Source organism: Bombus bifarius, unplaced genomic scaffold (genome assembly GCF_011952205.1).
Source record: "Bombus bifarius isolate JDL3187 unplaced genomic scaffold, Bbif_JDL3187 scf7180000009770, whole genome shotgun sequence".
NCBI classification, from domain to species: domain Eukaryota; kingdom Metazoa; phylum Arthropoda; class Insecta; order Hymenoptera; family Apidae; genus Bombus; species Bombus bifarius.
The window spans coordinates 365548-382704 of NW_022885326.1; the positions used below are offsets into that span (position 1 = coordinate 365548).

The window sequence follows — 17157 nt, forward strand, 5'->3', positions numbered from 1 at the left end:
TTTATAATGTATCATTTAAACAAATGGATCTTTACAAAACTTGTTTACATAAACATATTCGTTGCTAAAAAACATAAAATTCGTTCATTAACACAATTCTTCCGATTTTCTAATAGTACTTATCTCGATCTTCACCAATCTTTCTACCTGTAATTCTACCTTCATTTACAAACATATATAAAAGATCTAAATCTAATGGTCTAAATGGTCTCTAAGCTCATAAGTACTTAAAAACAAGTTCATCTATAAGTGAGAATCAAAGTAAGTAGAAAAAGTGAGTAGAAAAAACAGTTTTCCATGACATAATGAAAAATCCGCACCGAATAATAATTAAATATCTGCACCAAAATTGATATCAATATTTGCTGGTTTAACAAAGAACTACTTGCACAATTACGTCGAAGGAATTTATAGGAGGATAAAGAACAGATTATCGTTCGAATATTTATCGTTACTCACAGTAAATGAACTTACATCGCTAATTTCGCCAACGTCGAGGTTCTTGGTATCCGAGCCGGAGCCGTTCGCGTCGGGCGGCGGCCCGGAACTCGTGGGAGTCCACGGCGCGGAAATGGTGTCGGCTGCAGCCACCGCACTGCCTGTAACAATCGAATACATCCAATACATTAATCCCTTACAATCATCGAGCCAAAGAAATACAACTTTAATTAGTAATTTAGATATCATTAGAAAGTGCAATGAAGTACGTATAAATGAATAAATAGGTTATTCAAGATAAAAGTAGGATAAGCAAATCTAAGTATAGATAAAATAAATACACATAGTATAATTTATATCTAGTAACAAGATAGTTGAAATGTAATATAGTTATATTGTATTATGTATTTAATGTAGGAAGAATCCCGAAGGAGAACAATAACGTAATTATACATTAATTTCCTGTATAAACTTGTCAAACATAGAAATACCAAAAAAGAGAAAGAAAGAAACCTTAAATAACATATTAAACTGGATAAATGCAATGGAATCCAACACATATATATGTCCTACAATTTTTTCATATTAAGAAGAAAACAAGGGAGAAAAAGAAGAAAAAAGAAATTAAACTCGTTACTAAAGTCCAGTAATTTCCTCAGATTTAAAAAAGGACAAATCAGAAAAGAAAAATTAAACGGAGTAACTGAATGACTAAACTCGATAAATGTAACATAAACCAACGCGTTCTTATATGTAAGTGCCTTACACTTCACAAACCACTCAAACCCAGAAATTTCACATTCAAAAAAAGGGAACAAACATTACACGAGACAACGATCAAGCTACAGTGGTGTGCAAAAATTTTGAAGCTCTAACGATAAATCAGATAGAGTTTTCACCTAATATTATGAAACAAATATTTAAAAGAATTTTAATTAAAATTAAATATAAGAACATGTAAAAGGATAGAGCAAATAAACACTATTATTACTTAAAATTCTTTAAAAAATCTCTCTTGGAATCGAAATTTCTTGGACAAAATCTATTTAGCCAAAAACTTTCTCACAACACCATATAAAGCTTCCTAAATTCAATATAAATCATCCTAAAACAAGTCCAAATCTGTAATCTAAAAGAATTTTAACTAACATATAATATAAATAATATAATAAATGCATAAAAAAGTAAAAAAAAAACAGTACAATTAATGAACAATATCATTAAATAATAAATACTAGTACTATTAAAACTTTTGTAAAACCTCGCTTTTGTATATACATGTAGAAATAAAAAACTCTGTCTTGCTAGAAACTTTCTCATACCACTGCATAAACTCTTCTAATCCAATATAAGCTGTAATCGTAAAACAAAATTATGAAGAAATCTAAATCTAAAATCTAAAAGAATTTCAACTAACACTGTATATAAATGCTTAAAAAAAATAAAAGAAAATAGTAAAACTAATAAACACTATTCTAACTTAAAATTCTTTGACATATCGCTTTTATACAAATACAAATAAAAATATCTATCGGACGAGAAACTTGTTCACTCCACTGCATTAAACTCCTTAAATCCAATAGGTATAAATAATCGTAAACAAATTACTGTAAACGCGTCCGGAGTCGTGGCCGCGCGCGTATCATATCGGGGCGGCCTGTGCCGGAAGTTCCGCGCGCATCGCAACGAACGAAGATTTACAGCGTTGCACTGCCGACATATCTCGGACTCCGGGTCGCGGCCGCGTGACGGAATCCGCGCGGCTCGTTTTCAAGCCTGGAATATCACAATCCGCCACACAACCCGACCCAACCCCTCGCCCAAGTCTTTCACCAAGCAAAACAAAGAGAGAGACTGTCCCAGTAAAATGGAGCGAGAAAGACACCCACTAACAGTCAAATAGAAAGAGAAACCTTATAGAAAGAAAAAGAGAGAAACCTCTATATAGGAAAGCACGCGCGAAAATTTCACTGCAGTTTGGCGAAGGTGGAACAAGAGGGGTTGCACACAAGAGGTGGGAGTATGGACGGTGGTGGAAAAATCAGCACGTGAAAAATCGCGGCACGAGCGGCCGTTGGCGCGGCTTTCTAGATTCTCTATACGTCGGAGCAACAAGTGTTTGCTGATATCGCGTATCAGTGCTTGGTTGAGTGGTGGGGGTAGATTGGAGGCGGAACACTCCGCCTACAGGGGGTGGAGTGTGTATGTTAAGCCCCCGGAAGAGCCCCTGGCCCCTCGCTTCCGACCGCAATACCGGATCCCCTTTCTCACAGCAACGAACCCCCGTAACACGCCGGGGGAAACTGCATCCTGTCGCGTTCCACGCGAGCCTCTAATCTCGGGGAACTGGTGGCTGCGGCGTCGGCGGCGGTACTTGGCTTTTGCGCTTCTTTAAGGGAGACGTGACGGGATACCCTTTAGGTGGAGAAAGAGAATAGGAGTGAGAGAGTGCAAGGTGTATTTTTCGCGTTTTTTTCTAGGTTAGGATGTTTAAATTTTATTTTCGAAGTTTTTACTGGGTTGGATGGAGCTATTACGCTGCAAACTTTTATTAATTGAAGTTTATTTTGGGAAATTTGCCTCGATGGGACTGTTATTACACTGAGAATTTCAATTCAATTTTATTTGAAAACAGTTGATTGGGTTGAATAATTTGATAATTGGACAGGACTGTTACACCGTAAACTTTTATTAATTTTTTACGTTTAATTGGACTAGATAGAATGTTACATTGTAAGCTTTCATGAATAGAGTTTTATGTTGGGAGATTTGGCTTGACACGACGCACTGTTCCATACATTGGAAGTTTTCGTTTTATTTTGAAAGATTTGACCGGAGTGGATGATTTGACTGGGTGGGCCTATTACACTGGAAACATTCACTAATGTGGTGCCTTCGTGTAGAAAATTGACGTCTAATACGGGAAATTGTATTAGTAGATTGCAGGAGTTGTTGCAAATTTATACCTTTAATAACTAGAGGAAAATAATGGAATCAGAATAGAAAAATGTATACACCAACTTGTTATAAAACAAGTATTGGAGTATTTTATATATTTTTACATATATTGTAATGTATATTCTACAAATTTTTTCACTTTTTAATTTTCTATAAATGCAGAAACATTCGCAGTCTATGTATTAGGTACATATAGTCCTATGGATTGATTTGACTTGACGCCAAGCTTTTAAATTTGACATTTTGAAACGGCACACACGTTTAAGACAGGCAACTAGCTAGTGCAAGAATTTTATCCAAATATGTTAAAAACCGCAGAAGAGCTTTAACAAAACTTTGCAATCTGCTTTTTAAAAGTAGCGTTTTTAACAACACATGAATATTTTACGCCTGGAACAGGAAAGTTCCGTATATTTATACGATGACTATTCATCACTAAAAAATTTCTGTGCTTTATCAGTAAAATACAACAAACCACTGTTTATGCAAATTTATATTTTTATGAACACAATTAAAAAAATAGAACTTAAGTGGAGATGTGTTTTATCTATTGAAAATCATAACGAGAACTCTATTTTAGATACGAGCAGATACATTTTAGATTTTATACAATTTTCTGCATTTTGTGCATTTGTGTATCTGTAAGAACGCTAAACTGGTAGACAAACTTTGATTGTTTTTTCTTTTTATATTTTCTTTATATCGAATTGATTTAACTTTCCTACCTACTTTATATCTATATCTTGACGCTTAACAATTCAAAAAATCTAGTACAGATTTGCAGTTACAGCAAAATTCCGTTTATATGAACTTATCAGAAAATAAATATACATATATGTAATTTGTACACTGTAATTGTTGGATACAATAAAATACTGTTTTGCGCCTTTCTTTGTATTCCATACAATAAGTCTAATAAAATTTAAGTTACAATATCTTTTAAACCAATCAACTTTGATCTGCCATAACTTTCTGCATCAATAAGACTAACTAAAATATTAAATAATCCGAGATAAACAAAACGTTCTGTATTTATAATCCAAATTTATACGATAGAAGACCAATTATTCTTCCCATATATAACTATTCTGTATAACTTTTCGTTCATATAATAGAAATTCATATTCAGAGAAGTAGATAATTTGAACCAATAAGAATTTACTTAATACATTGATTGTTGGGCCAATGTGAGTGATTTTTACGTGACTGAAATTTTTTTTTTTAACTCGTCAATCTTTCCAATGCTGTTTGAAAATCATTTGCACGTGACATAGATGTGGTGTCCACTGATGGTGCCCACATCAGTCGACACCATCTGCCTCCGGACCAACTAGGCCGTAATGTCAATGTGACGTCATCAGTAAAATTTCGTTCAAATAAATGGAATTTTATTATAGTTTTATCCGATTATGTTCAATTGACAACTTGTCGTCAGAAATAGCATAGTTGCTCATAGTAGTAAAAGAAACCATCTAGAAACCATCGAGACTTCAAGCTGTTAAGATCAATGATTTCCATAAACTACAGTGGTTTCGACAAGTATTTGTACACACTCTTATCTTTCAATAAAGTGCTTTTAATTAAGTTTAATTGGGTTGGCAGCTAAGTGACTGCGGGTTTTGTCATTATCATCTAATGACAAAATCTGCAATCACTTAATTGCCAGCCCAATATATCCCATGTTCCTAGCATCGAATGTTTTTGTAATTCATATAAACTACTACATGATAATAAATCTTTAAATACTTAATATACGTACACCTATTAGTTGATTAATTAGTATGTAAATGCTTTGATGAATATAGCGGCGTATAAATATAATATATTTATACTTCATTTATTTATATTTTAGTATAAATAGAAATACTTTTTGTAGCTAATATAAATCCATCATTTCTCAATAGATCTTTCAATACATCCCAAATCAATCTACTAAAAATACTCCCCTTCCTAAGAAAGGTACACAAAAACAATGAAACAAACTTGTGTTCCACGAGCTCACTGAATATTCGCAGGAGTTGGATGAGAGTGCGCACGGGCACAATATGCAGCTGAAAATGAGCGGAGCTTTAATAGAGATGCGAGCACAGACGAACAGAGACAGTCAGAGAGAAGTCAGAGAAACAGAGAGTCACGCATACGCATGTGTGACCATCAGATTCATATATCTCCGAACTCCGAGCCCAACCTGGTGTACGCCCTTATGTGAATGTCGCGTACCTATCCCCGTCTAGGCGATTTAACCGTCCATACAAATAGGTATGCATGTATACAAATACGTATAAATGTACTTGCGTATAATGGTATACTTTCGTACATAATAATACAAACATAATAACGAAGTACTTACATAATAAAATAATACTTTTTTTTTTTAAGTTTCCGGATTATAAAGGTTCTACTATACCTATTTATAATTGAGTTTCTCAGAAGGTAAACTGATAAACTTCACTTTTTGTTAATTTTTTGATTCTACACGATTAATATGTAATTCTAAAAAAAAAATTTCTGCAAGGTCATTTGCCGCAAGGAAATGATATAAATAATGATAAATTCCAAGGAAAATTTGAAAAACAGTATTTGCAATGTCGCCGGCTTTCTGTATCTTTCAGTTTATAGAGTTTATCAATGTGGCTTTTGAACGATTACAACTCTGTTGTATTTCCTATATTTTTTTCTTATCTCGATACAAAGATACAAAAACGTAGTAAAAGTGCAATTGCCTCTTCTGATGTTTTAATTTCTTTAAAACCTTTGAAAATATTTAAGAGCTATTTAAAAGTCAGAATCCTTTTTTATTTAAAGTAAGTGAGTTCTCTCTTATTTATAAAATAATAATATTGCAATGTATTTGAACGCTCACCTCCTAGTGAGACACAGTTACCATGACTACATTGATAAAATTTCAAATTAATCTAAAAATGTATATAGAAGTTACAAAATATTTTAAATACGTTTGTGAAATATATACCTTCACTAAATATCATGTAGCTTCTATGTAGAATTTCAAATTTCTTTCACATTTTATCAACAAGATTAATGATAATAACATTTCGCCGTGGTGCTGAAAATATTTCGTAGAACACACGTAATATATTCACAGAAAGTTTCTATAGATATTCCAATAGTTTCATGATCCACTGTATATCGTATGTAGTTCAAGCATAAAACTGTAGTCTTATAGAGGTCTTTCAATTATACAGTTTCGAGTCAGCAAAATTCTACTCTACTTGTACTAAAATAATTTGTCTCTAAATACTTGTGGAGGGTAGTGTACTTTTGAGCAGTAGTATAGTCAGTTTGCGCTCGCGCGTGCACGCGGAGCGTAATGCCAGAGCGGCAGAAAGCATAGATCATGGCGGATGACGCATGGTTGCATTCGGTGTGCCCGTCGGTCGACGGGGCTCGAGCCCCGTCGCCAGAGGGATGGAAATGCGCGGATGAAGGATAGGGAATGGCCGGGTCAACCGTGATACGGCGCAGGAACTCGAGCAGGGGGTGGGAGAAAGCATTTTGGAATGTCGTGGCTACTCCCGGTCACGGGAGATCCCAGGACACGTCCTTGTCCGGCAATGCACGCCTTGCACTCTCGGTCTTCTCTTCTCCGCTTTCCTCATCCTACTCCGTACGCATAACTAAATTTCTTGCTTCCTTTTCGCTTCCACTGCGACGATTTCGGGTCACCGTCTGGTCGATTTCCAGAATTTCAGTCGGAGGTAGTTTCAGTAGAGATAGTTATAATTTTGCAGTTCTGTGTTGATAGACAGTGGCTCGTGCATTTGAACATTTAGAGGACGCTTTTGTGAACATGCACATATTATTATTAAATGTGTTATACAAAGCAGCTTATTTTATTAACCCCGTAACGAGCAGACGTGAATATTTACGCAAATCCATATGTTTATAAAAGCAAATAAAGGGATAGTATGTAACCAGAAATTTGTTTTACTTACTAAATATTATAATAGGTGCTGAACCTTGCATATTATGCGTGTAGATACTGTGCAACCTTAAATTCGCCATAAATGCATAAAAATCTGCTTGTCTATTGTAGCAATGAGAGATAATGATTATGTTATTAAAATGTTAAACGAATGGTAAAATGTATAGAGAAGCTGTAGAAATTTAACGTTCAGAAGTTCGTTCTAAAGTATACATATAGACTAACATAAACGTTGAAACTTAACACTAAAATTAACAGTTTTATCAGAGACAAATTACATTTATCGTTAAATATTCTCAAGTATAATGTTTTAGGTTTAAAGTGCGTGAAAGGATTCAATTTAACATATTTTGTATATAGATAATTAATTTCTTCAACAACGTCCATCTCCGAATCTACTACTAAGTATCATTTTATCAAAAAATTTAAAAAGCCACCCTACATCTGTCTTCATCTAAACCCACTAAATCTACTGTGCTGTTTACTTCAAACATAAACATAAATCAACGCCATGCAACTGTTCTCTTTAATATTATTATTCAAATGGAGTGTCACATCCTTCAAGAGGTGCAAAACGGTTTGATAGATCTTTCATGTGTTTTTGATAGATTTCATCGGAAAATATAAACAAATCGCCATAGAGTACTGTAGCAATGCGTGCATACTATGTAAATCATATTACACAAATTCAAGTTCTTCTGGAGCTTTTTTTCCCGACCAAAATCAACCTTTTGAGCATACAATTCGTCGAACTGTGCAGAAATTCGAAGAGACTGGCTCGATTTGTAATGTAACACGTACTTATCAACGTTCAGCTGGCTCTTCTGAAAATATTGCTGATGTACGTGATAGCTTGGAAGGAAATCCAAACCTATCAATTTCTCGCCGTTCATAACAATTGTGACTTTCGCACGGTACGGCCTGGTATATTTCGCACAAGAATTTGTAATTACGCCGTATAAGATTCAATTCTATGAGCCGTGAATTCGCTAATTGGGCTATGGAGAAGTTACTAGCTGTTAACAATTTTGGGAATAAAATCATTTTCAGCGACGAGGTCCATCTTTTCCTCGGCGGTTCTCTAAAGAATGTTCGTCTATGTAAACGATGTTTGGGTTTAAAAGGATGGTGCCATATGTTATACATCGAACGAAACAATTGCTCTAGTAAAAGAAAAATTTTATGGACGTTTGACATCTTAATTTCTTAATCATATCAGTGATGAACAGTATTTCCCATAAGAAACCACTTTTCAAACAAACCTGCCACACCATTCATTCGAAACTCAAACAGCAATCGACAGCATTAAACCAATCTCTCCAGCCATCCCCTTAAAAATCGTGGGGCACTCGAGCGGCATGTCCCGCCGCTCCTATCAGTGACATCCGTAAATCGTTCGAAGCAGCTTTATCCTTGAGCAAACACGTCATAGAACCGCGTATCCGGTTCTTGGTCCCCGGGGGTGTAGTAAATGGCGTGTTCGTGGGTAGTAGTGGCTTTGGCTAAGCTGTAAATTTGGCGTATAACCATTCGGGGGTAGCTCTGGTCGAGTAGGCCAGCTTTGCCAGCTCCCGTGGGTGGTTGTGTGCCTGGTAGGGATGGGTACGTGTCTATGTATGTGCGTGAGGATGTATGAGGAAGGGTGAGACAGGAGATGGGGGTCGTAGAAGCATTCATAGCAGGGACCAGAGGGTGGCTTCGGTGGAATGCGTCCCGTTTAATATCGCGGAACATTATATATCGCCTCTCTTGTCCCTACGTTGCCCGTACAGCACGATATAACACGTACAAACACACATACACGTGGATCACACGATCCACCTACGATCCCTTGGCGACATTGACTCGTTCTACGTTTTTCCGACATATGCATGCGCTACGAAAACTCGACGAATTTTTCCTGCTGCGTTTATTCGCGCCCTCCAGGATTTTTTGAGTGCGTCGGATGGATGGCATTGTGATACCGCGCGTGGGCCGATTTGAATGAACTTAGAAACTTTAATACATTGTTGACCAGGACTTATGCAGAGACGCCTGTGGCTGCCTATTTTTCATGCCTGACAATATTGGAATATCGCCAAAATGTATGTATTACCAAAATTATTAGACCCGATGCAGACAAGTAACTTTTGTTCGTGCAATATCGGTACAATCATGCCTGTCTTCGTTGTTCTTAATTGGAAATACAGAGAAGGGCATATGATTGCAACGACAGCACGCAGACAAATGTCTCTCGACTGCATCGGGCCTTAATCCTACAAATTTTTTTATATCACTATTCGTTATATCAGTCTATTTTAAAGTCTTATAAGTTTTATATGATCCATTCTGTTAATGACACAAGTTTGCATGACAAACTACCAAATCTAAGAAGTCGTTAACAAAAATTGATTCTGTAACTTAATTGTCACTTTGGGTCTTGTCAACCAAAATAGTTATACCTATAAAATTTCCTAAGTTTTGTAAAATACTGTATTTAATCCACTCTGGAGTCCACTGCGAAAGTAAAAGAGCATTCTTCGGCACAGTTAAGATTATTTTCACTTTCAGTATTAGAATCAATCATTAAGGTTTTCTGTCCTTTTGATCTCTCTAATATTCACGTCGTTTGTATCAGGATTATATTTTGAAGAACTTTCATCTTTCGAATTATTAGCATTGTCGCTCGGGCAATCAGATAAAGCATCAGTATAAAATTTACTAAAAATTTCTTTTTTACTCAAAAATTCGCGATACACCATTTTTGAAAATTTAATGTTAACAAAATTGTGTTTATAATATATAACAGATCAGAAAAGAGCCTAAGAGAACAAAAGGTAAATGATAAACAAAATCGTAAATTCTATAATGGACATTTTATCAACTTTAAGTTTTAACAACTTCGTACGGTGATTTATATCTTTCTCTAAACATGTTTGAATACGTCACACTCAGAAATATTGAACAATATTCGGGTAAGAAAAGACGTATCGATACGTTTTCGATCAACAATGTGTTAACAGATGAGCAATCATGGGCGAGGTATCTCGCGACACAATATCGTTCGTACGATATCGACGAACGAGTTATGCCACGAGTTTTTCTGTATTTACTTGTATGTCTGTATGTACTTATATATGTGTTACTTGTAGGTATGTACAAGAAAAATAAAGAAAAAGTTCTAAAAAATATGCCTTTCCACCGCCATGAGGTTTCGTGAATTGATATTTTTTTGAATTAGGACTCTCATCCTCATAAATAAAGAGCAAGAAGCGATGAACGTATGAACCGGTCGGTTCTTATAGTAGCTTCTCATGATAAAAATCGTGGAAGAGTTGTAGAAATCTTCAAAAAAGAAAAACATACTAATTATTGAACTATCGGATGTTTATGCATGTTAAGTATAGAACAAAATACGTATTTAAATATAAGTAAAAAATATGTGAAATATATCAGTAATATAGAATCATTAAATTATAAATCGAAACTACATATTAAAAAACATAATTACTATATACACTGTCACATACATTTACAATAAACTGATTGCTTGCTGTTCATTATAATAAACCGCGAATATTTATGCAGTCTAAGAAGTATGAAGATTACATAAAATATATTCAAAATATATTGTCATATCTTTTAGTAGGTGAAAAAAATCTTTGCTTAGATTTTACTTGTGTTGATAAAAATACTTATCTGCATAAATATTTGCAATCTAATTGTAAATAATGGCAATAAAAAATGTCTAGTTAGTTCTTAAGGCTCCGTATATTCCAATTTTTCGCGAAATTTATTTCACAAAAATGATAAAATAACGATAATTTTCATATTATTTCTTTCATTATAAATTTACCACTATTCACACGCTCCGTAACTGTCGCGAGGTACAAATGAAATTACCATAAAATATCAAGATTACATCAAAATGCTTCCACGTTGCAATTAAAACAGCGTGCTATATTTTCGTCAACGGTGCGAGAAGATCGACGCTGAAATGCAATTGGTCGATGTCAAAGATACCAAAAAAGGAAGGCAATAAGCGAGAGAGAGAGAGAGAGAGAGAGAAAGCCAGGATTGGCCGGTGTAACATGAATGGATATTATAATTTTCATACCTTTGTGAGAGGAATTAAATTACCATTCACAGGATATTATGGCGACGATACTGAAGGTACATAGTAGTTTTAATATAATATAATTAAATCTACGTTTAACCCACATAAAGGGATATTCTCGTTGGAAAATACTCCAGGAAATTAATTATTATCTTGATGTTGCGCGCTTGCGAGCTATCATGCCGTAAAATTTATTAAGAGGCGACGCTTCACGGATCTATGCGTTGATAAATATTACGATATTTACGAAAACTTAAGTAAACTTGAAAAATCATTAGGGAGTTATCAGTAATCTTAAGAATTATCATATAATTTGAAATAATAATATAATGCAATTGACAATAGTCTCATCAATTTGTAATGAAATTAATTCTTCTCTTTCAATCCTGTTCTTTCGTTCTTCATTACCAGAATCTTTTAATTCCAAGTTTTTAATGATGGAATCAAGTCTAATATGTATTGAAAAATTTAAATCAAATTCAATACCTAAGATACGTTTCACAGGGTTTAAATACTATTTGTAAGATATAATGGTTCGTTCATTGCATCACTTACATAAGTACTCATTTTCGTAAGCTCGGTTTTCGGATCTCGGAACGAGTACTCACAAGTTTCGAAAATTTACTTATAATCACTTCGATATTCAAACGAGTCGAAGCCCCTGCAAGTAGCGTTAAAATCATGAGAGGTAGAAACGCTTTACCATTTCATTGAATTCTTCTAACAAACTTAGGAAAATTCTACGAATTATAAACGATAGGTAAGATTCTTATAAAACGTAGCTGAACATTTGCACTTGTAGTTATTTAAGAACTAAAAGACAAGACGAATGATTTTAAGCGAATGGAAAACTTCTAGTAAGAAGCTGGTAACGTTTCGAATGTTTCGAACCTGTTTGAGCAGTGGTCGATTCTACTTGGTAGTGTTTATTTTATTTCTCACAGTACTTAGCTAGCGCTTAATTTTGAGTCTACTTAAAAGTACTGATTGTTTTTAGAAATGTTTATGGAAGGTTCGAATATAATCAGCCAATATTCAAATCTCTTTACGACGTAGGTAAGTACTTAAGCCTATTACAACAAATCTTCTAACACGATAAATGCACCTTTGCAAATAATTTTAAGAAATTTTTGCTATTATACGTATACGAGTATTAGATGGAAATCTTGCATGAATACAAAATTCTGATCAATTAATCGTTTCCTTCATAATTTAAATTAATTTTTACGTTTCGCATAAAAAGTCCTAATATGTACTTATCAATAGGAGTGAATGTTGCGTTCTTTATATGAGTAATTAAGAATTCTAATTGACCCTAACAAATTTTAGCTTCGTAATAGGTGAAAAATTTTATGAACAAAACAAATCGATTTTGACCTTTTCGTCATTTAATATCGAAGTGATATATGATTTAGTATTATAAAAATGATATCTCGCAATCTGTTATTAAGATGAAGCATAGTGTCTAGTCAATTGTCTACAGTTATTTGTACCTTTTGTTACTTGTTTGTATCTAAGAGTATTTAACTACGATCAATATATTTCGTTGTATATATTAGTTTAGCTTATACAATACCTTCATTTTGTATAGCTCATATATGTAAACTAAATGATATTTTGTTTCAGTACGTTTTATTTTATCTAGTCTATACTTTTTTCCCAATGTATTTCATTGTACAGGTTTTGTAGGTTAGTTTATATATTGATGTTTGAGATATTCAGAAGTCAAATCCATTAATTCTATTTTCTGTAAATCTTCAATTAGTAAAATCAGATTATGATATTGGTTCATTCTTTGTATTATTCTCTAATAATCATTTTATTATTGTTATGTATCGTTTTATTTATTTGAGAATCGATAAAGAATAGCATATAAAAATATCTTTTAGCGTCATTTGTAATCATCATCAGAAAATCATACATGATTTTGAAAATTTAAGCTAGCATTAAGTTACATATTATTATATCGTCAACGAATGTTATAAATATGTAAATACGTATATGTAAGAAGTGCATAGAAGGCAAAATTCAGGCTTGACTGACTTGATGTTCACACGTTAATTTTACTTAATTTTAAGGCAAGTTTGTTTTATTCGATTAGTAAATTACCTAGAAGATAGATTTCGTCTTCAAAAAACGAGATTATGTAACATGAAGTACATATATAATTCTTCGAAGGAGAAACTTTCATAATTGAGTGCCAAAAAGTTTAGTTTTTCCAAAATAATGTTATAGGTACGGACAATCATCCTAAAAATCTTCGTAGATCGTATAAATATATTATTTATATTAAATTAATAAATATTTATTTCTTCTTACTATTATGTCATAATGAGAAACTATAACAACAATAAAAAAAATAACAAAATGATCTTGGTACGGAACGCTTTATGATTTCAATGAAAATTTGATGCATTTTATTTGAACAAAAATAACCTTCCTACAGGATGTTCTGTTTTTATAGATGATTGCATACATTAACAATTATTATTCTAGAACATTATAAAGGACTTTTACTAAATATATATTAAAATACTATCGTACATTTAAGGAGTATTAAACAAATACTACAATGTAAGATTAAATCGTAATGCTTTAAAAAGTCTCACATTTTATAGTAAACGGAAATTCACACGCATAACAAAGTATGGGTTAAATTTAAAATTTATGCAACTCTGAAAAAATGGTACTGGACCTTCTATCATTAGCTGACAGTATGATTTTATTAAATTGCTAGGAACCAGTCTAAAGGGTAGATTCTCGATGACCTCTAAATTATTATGCTCAAGATGAAAGGTCTCTTATACGTTTTATATCGTCGGCAAATAAAAACGGAAAGTACTTTCGAGGAATTGATAAGAAAAGAACCAGAAGAAAAAAAGAGACTCTATAGAGGCAATATCATGACGTTGATTCATGTTTTAAGGTATTATACTACACCGGCAATTAACACTTTCACTACCAATGATGTAGTACTACGTCTTTCAGGTAAGTAGAACGAAAGTTGAGAGCCGTCGACTTTACCTTTTCACCATTTGAGAGCTTTTAAGTTAATAGTGCATCTTACCTCGAAATGCGAAGGCTAAGAATGCTCTATATATTTACTATGTAAATATGTACCTTTAATCGGGAAACAAGATATTCTTCCTTGAATTTAATATTTACCAAAATTTATAATTTTTTAAATTTGTTAAATTTTAAATTGTGTTTAAGAAAGTGTTTAATTTCAATGTTTTAATTTCTTAGTTTCTTTATTTGAATATATTAATACTTCATATTTATTAATTTGTAGAGTATTAAGGTTTCAAAATGTTCTTACTTTCTAATATAAGACATTCTTCTTTAAGTTGAATATATTTGACACTTTTTAATTTATGGATCATTAAAATTTTCCAACTTCTCAATTTACTTCTCCGTTGAATTTAATACATTTCATATTTATAACTATATATATAATTTAGGTTTTGAATTTATTAATGTAAACGAGTAATTCTTTGAACTTAATATAAGTGCTTTATAATTATTCATCTGTAGATAATCTGGTTTTTAAAATTATTCAATTTATTACTGTAAACAAGACCATTCTTTTTTTAAACTAATCCAATTAACATACGCAAGAAATATCTTGCGTATCTTTGGAGAAAAATTTTCTCCAAATTTAATAATTTCTTATTTCTCTAATCTTAATCTAATACAAAAGACTAATTCATTATATGCATAGCTTGCTCTTGAATAATTCTTATACATTATCTCTTAGGTATTTTTTATACTATATATATTTATATTAAAGATACTTCTTGTTTTTCTCATTTTATTAAACTATAAAAGGGTTATTCGAGACTGCCCTTTACGCAAGACTAAGCAGAGCGTAATCTTAAGAAGCGTATAATCTTGAGAAGTGGTTCTAACGACGCTTATCTTTGAATTATTAAAGGGTAATAAGGTGACGTGCTCTAAGTACACGTTTTACGGGTCACATGACACAAGGGTAAAAGAATGTTTTCCGCTTTGACAAGATGTCGTTTAAAAAGAAGAAGAAGAAGCAGCCGAAGGGTTTGCGCTCCGTATGTGCTACGTACGTGATGCTCAAGATACTTTACAAAGTGAACGAGCTCCTTCTCGAGGACTTCCTGTAAGGTGAGAATTCTCATCGTCTGTGCGTTCTTCCGAGTTGAACTCGGTGAGGATGAACGTGATAAATGGGCGAAAATGATAAATAGTGTTATTATTAATCTATTGTGTTTATTATAAATTTATTACAAAGAAAATTTTCATTATAAATTGGTATTAATTTATATTAGTATTAATTACATAAAGATCTATATTACAAATTGGCATTATTTGTTTATTATCATGATAATTATAGAGGATGATCTATGCAAGTAGAATGAGTCATTTTTCTTTTCTAGTTGGACATAGTATAATTGTTAAAGCGAAAAGAAATCTAAATGGCATGAAAAGTCTATTTTACAAAATTTTAAGTTAAAAATTAACTTTACAAAACAAATAGAAGTTCATCCTATTAATTATTACATTGATTTTATTAGTTCGGCAATTATATAGGATGATTCGAGTAATTCGAATGAATTGTGACTCGTTTTAGCTTGGAATTAGAAAAAATTGGTGAAGGAAAACCACAAATGGTATGGAAAGGCCAACTTTGCACTTAAAAAGATTAAGTACAGTTTTATTTTATTAAAATAAAATTTTAAATAGATATGCGTACTTTTTTACATAGGTATACCGACTATTCGGAATATTTTGTATGAAGAAGGTTGGGTTAGATTATGTTTATTTTACACTTGATAAGAGGACATGATAAAGAGTTTTATTTTGTTAATTTATTAATTTTCTATAATATTTGTGCCAAATTACATTTCTTACTTCTAAATAGACCTTCAAATTTGAATTTCGAATAGTAATTTAAAATTGAATTAAGTCAAAGTCTGATATATAAGGATTACTTTAACTTAACATAATAAAGTTATATTATGAAAATCTTCATTTGAATCTTTTCTTCTATAATATAATATTGCGTAATTTATTTTCCCTGTTTGTATACGTCATTTCTATAAAATATTGTACCATATTTATTTAATAATAAATTTCGAAGCACAATAAATACTTATCTCATTAAATTTGATATAAATACTTTCCCTATACTCAGCCTTACAAAAATCTATCATCCACAACCATTTAAAATCACTGGAGCCTCATCTATCCGCCATCACGACTATAAACCGCGTTGTCTATAAAAAGGCTAAACATCTTTCCCCTCGTATCCCGCGTTATTTCATTATACAGTGAAAAGGTTCAGCTTGACTCGAACCTCCCCTAACACTTGAATTACCCGCGACACAGCTCGCATTCAGGCTGGCAAACAGCAATCAAAAGACGGCCGATGCAATTAGAAGAGCATTAAACACGCGAGAAAGTGTCCGTCCCATCGCTAACGTTCGCTCTTTTACCTCACAGAGAGACAGTTAGATGGAACAAAAACTCGAATGGTGGGGAGAAAAAGGGAAAAGAAGAAGCGACGCGCAGCGAAGAGCCGTAAAAACTCGAGAATTCAACTGGCAAGTGGGGAAGGTTAATTTCCTGGAGCACCCGATAGAAAAAAGCTTGCTTCGAGGCCACAGGTGCATTCATTCAGTGCATGACAGTAATTAATCTCTCCCTGGCCGTTTCCCACTTTTCTCTGCCACCCTCTTTCTCTCTATCC

At 33.0% G+C, this 17157-nt stretch overlaps 1 protein-coding gene across 9 annotated transcripts in view; it reads right to left on the reverse strand.

The window, feature by feature from the left end:
* LOC117215669 (protein scalloped) overlaps positions 1-17157 on the reverse strand; it is a 338791-nt gene that overhangs the window by 80643 nt on the left and 240991 nt on the right. For all 9 annotated transcript variants that reach the window (XM_033462054.1, XM_033462050.1, XM_033462058.1 and 6 more), the window contains one exon: positions 475-599. In XM_033462054.1, the coding sequence (XP_033317945.1) occupies positions 475-599 (125 nt within the window). The remainder of the gene's footprint in view (positions 1-474; positions 600-17157) is intronic.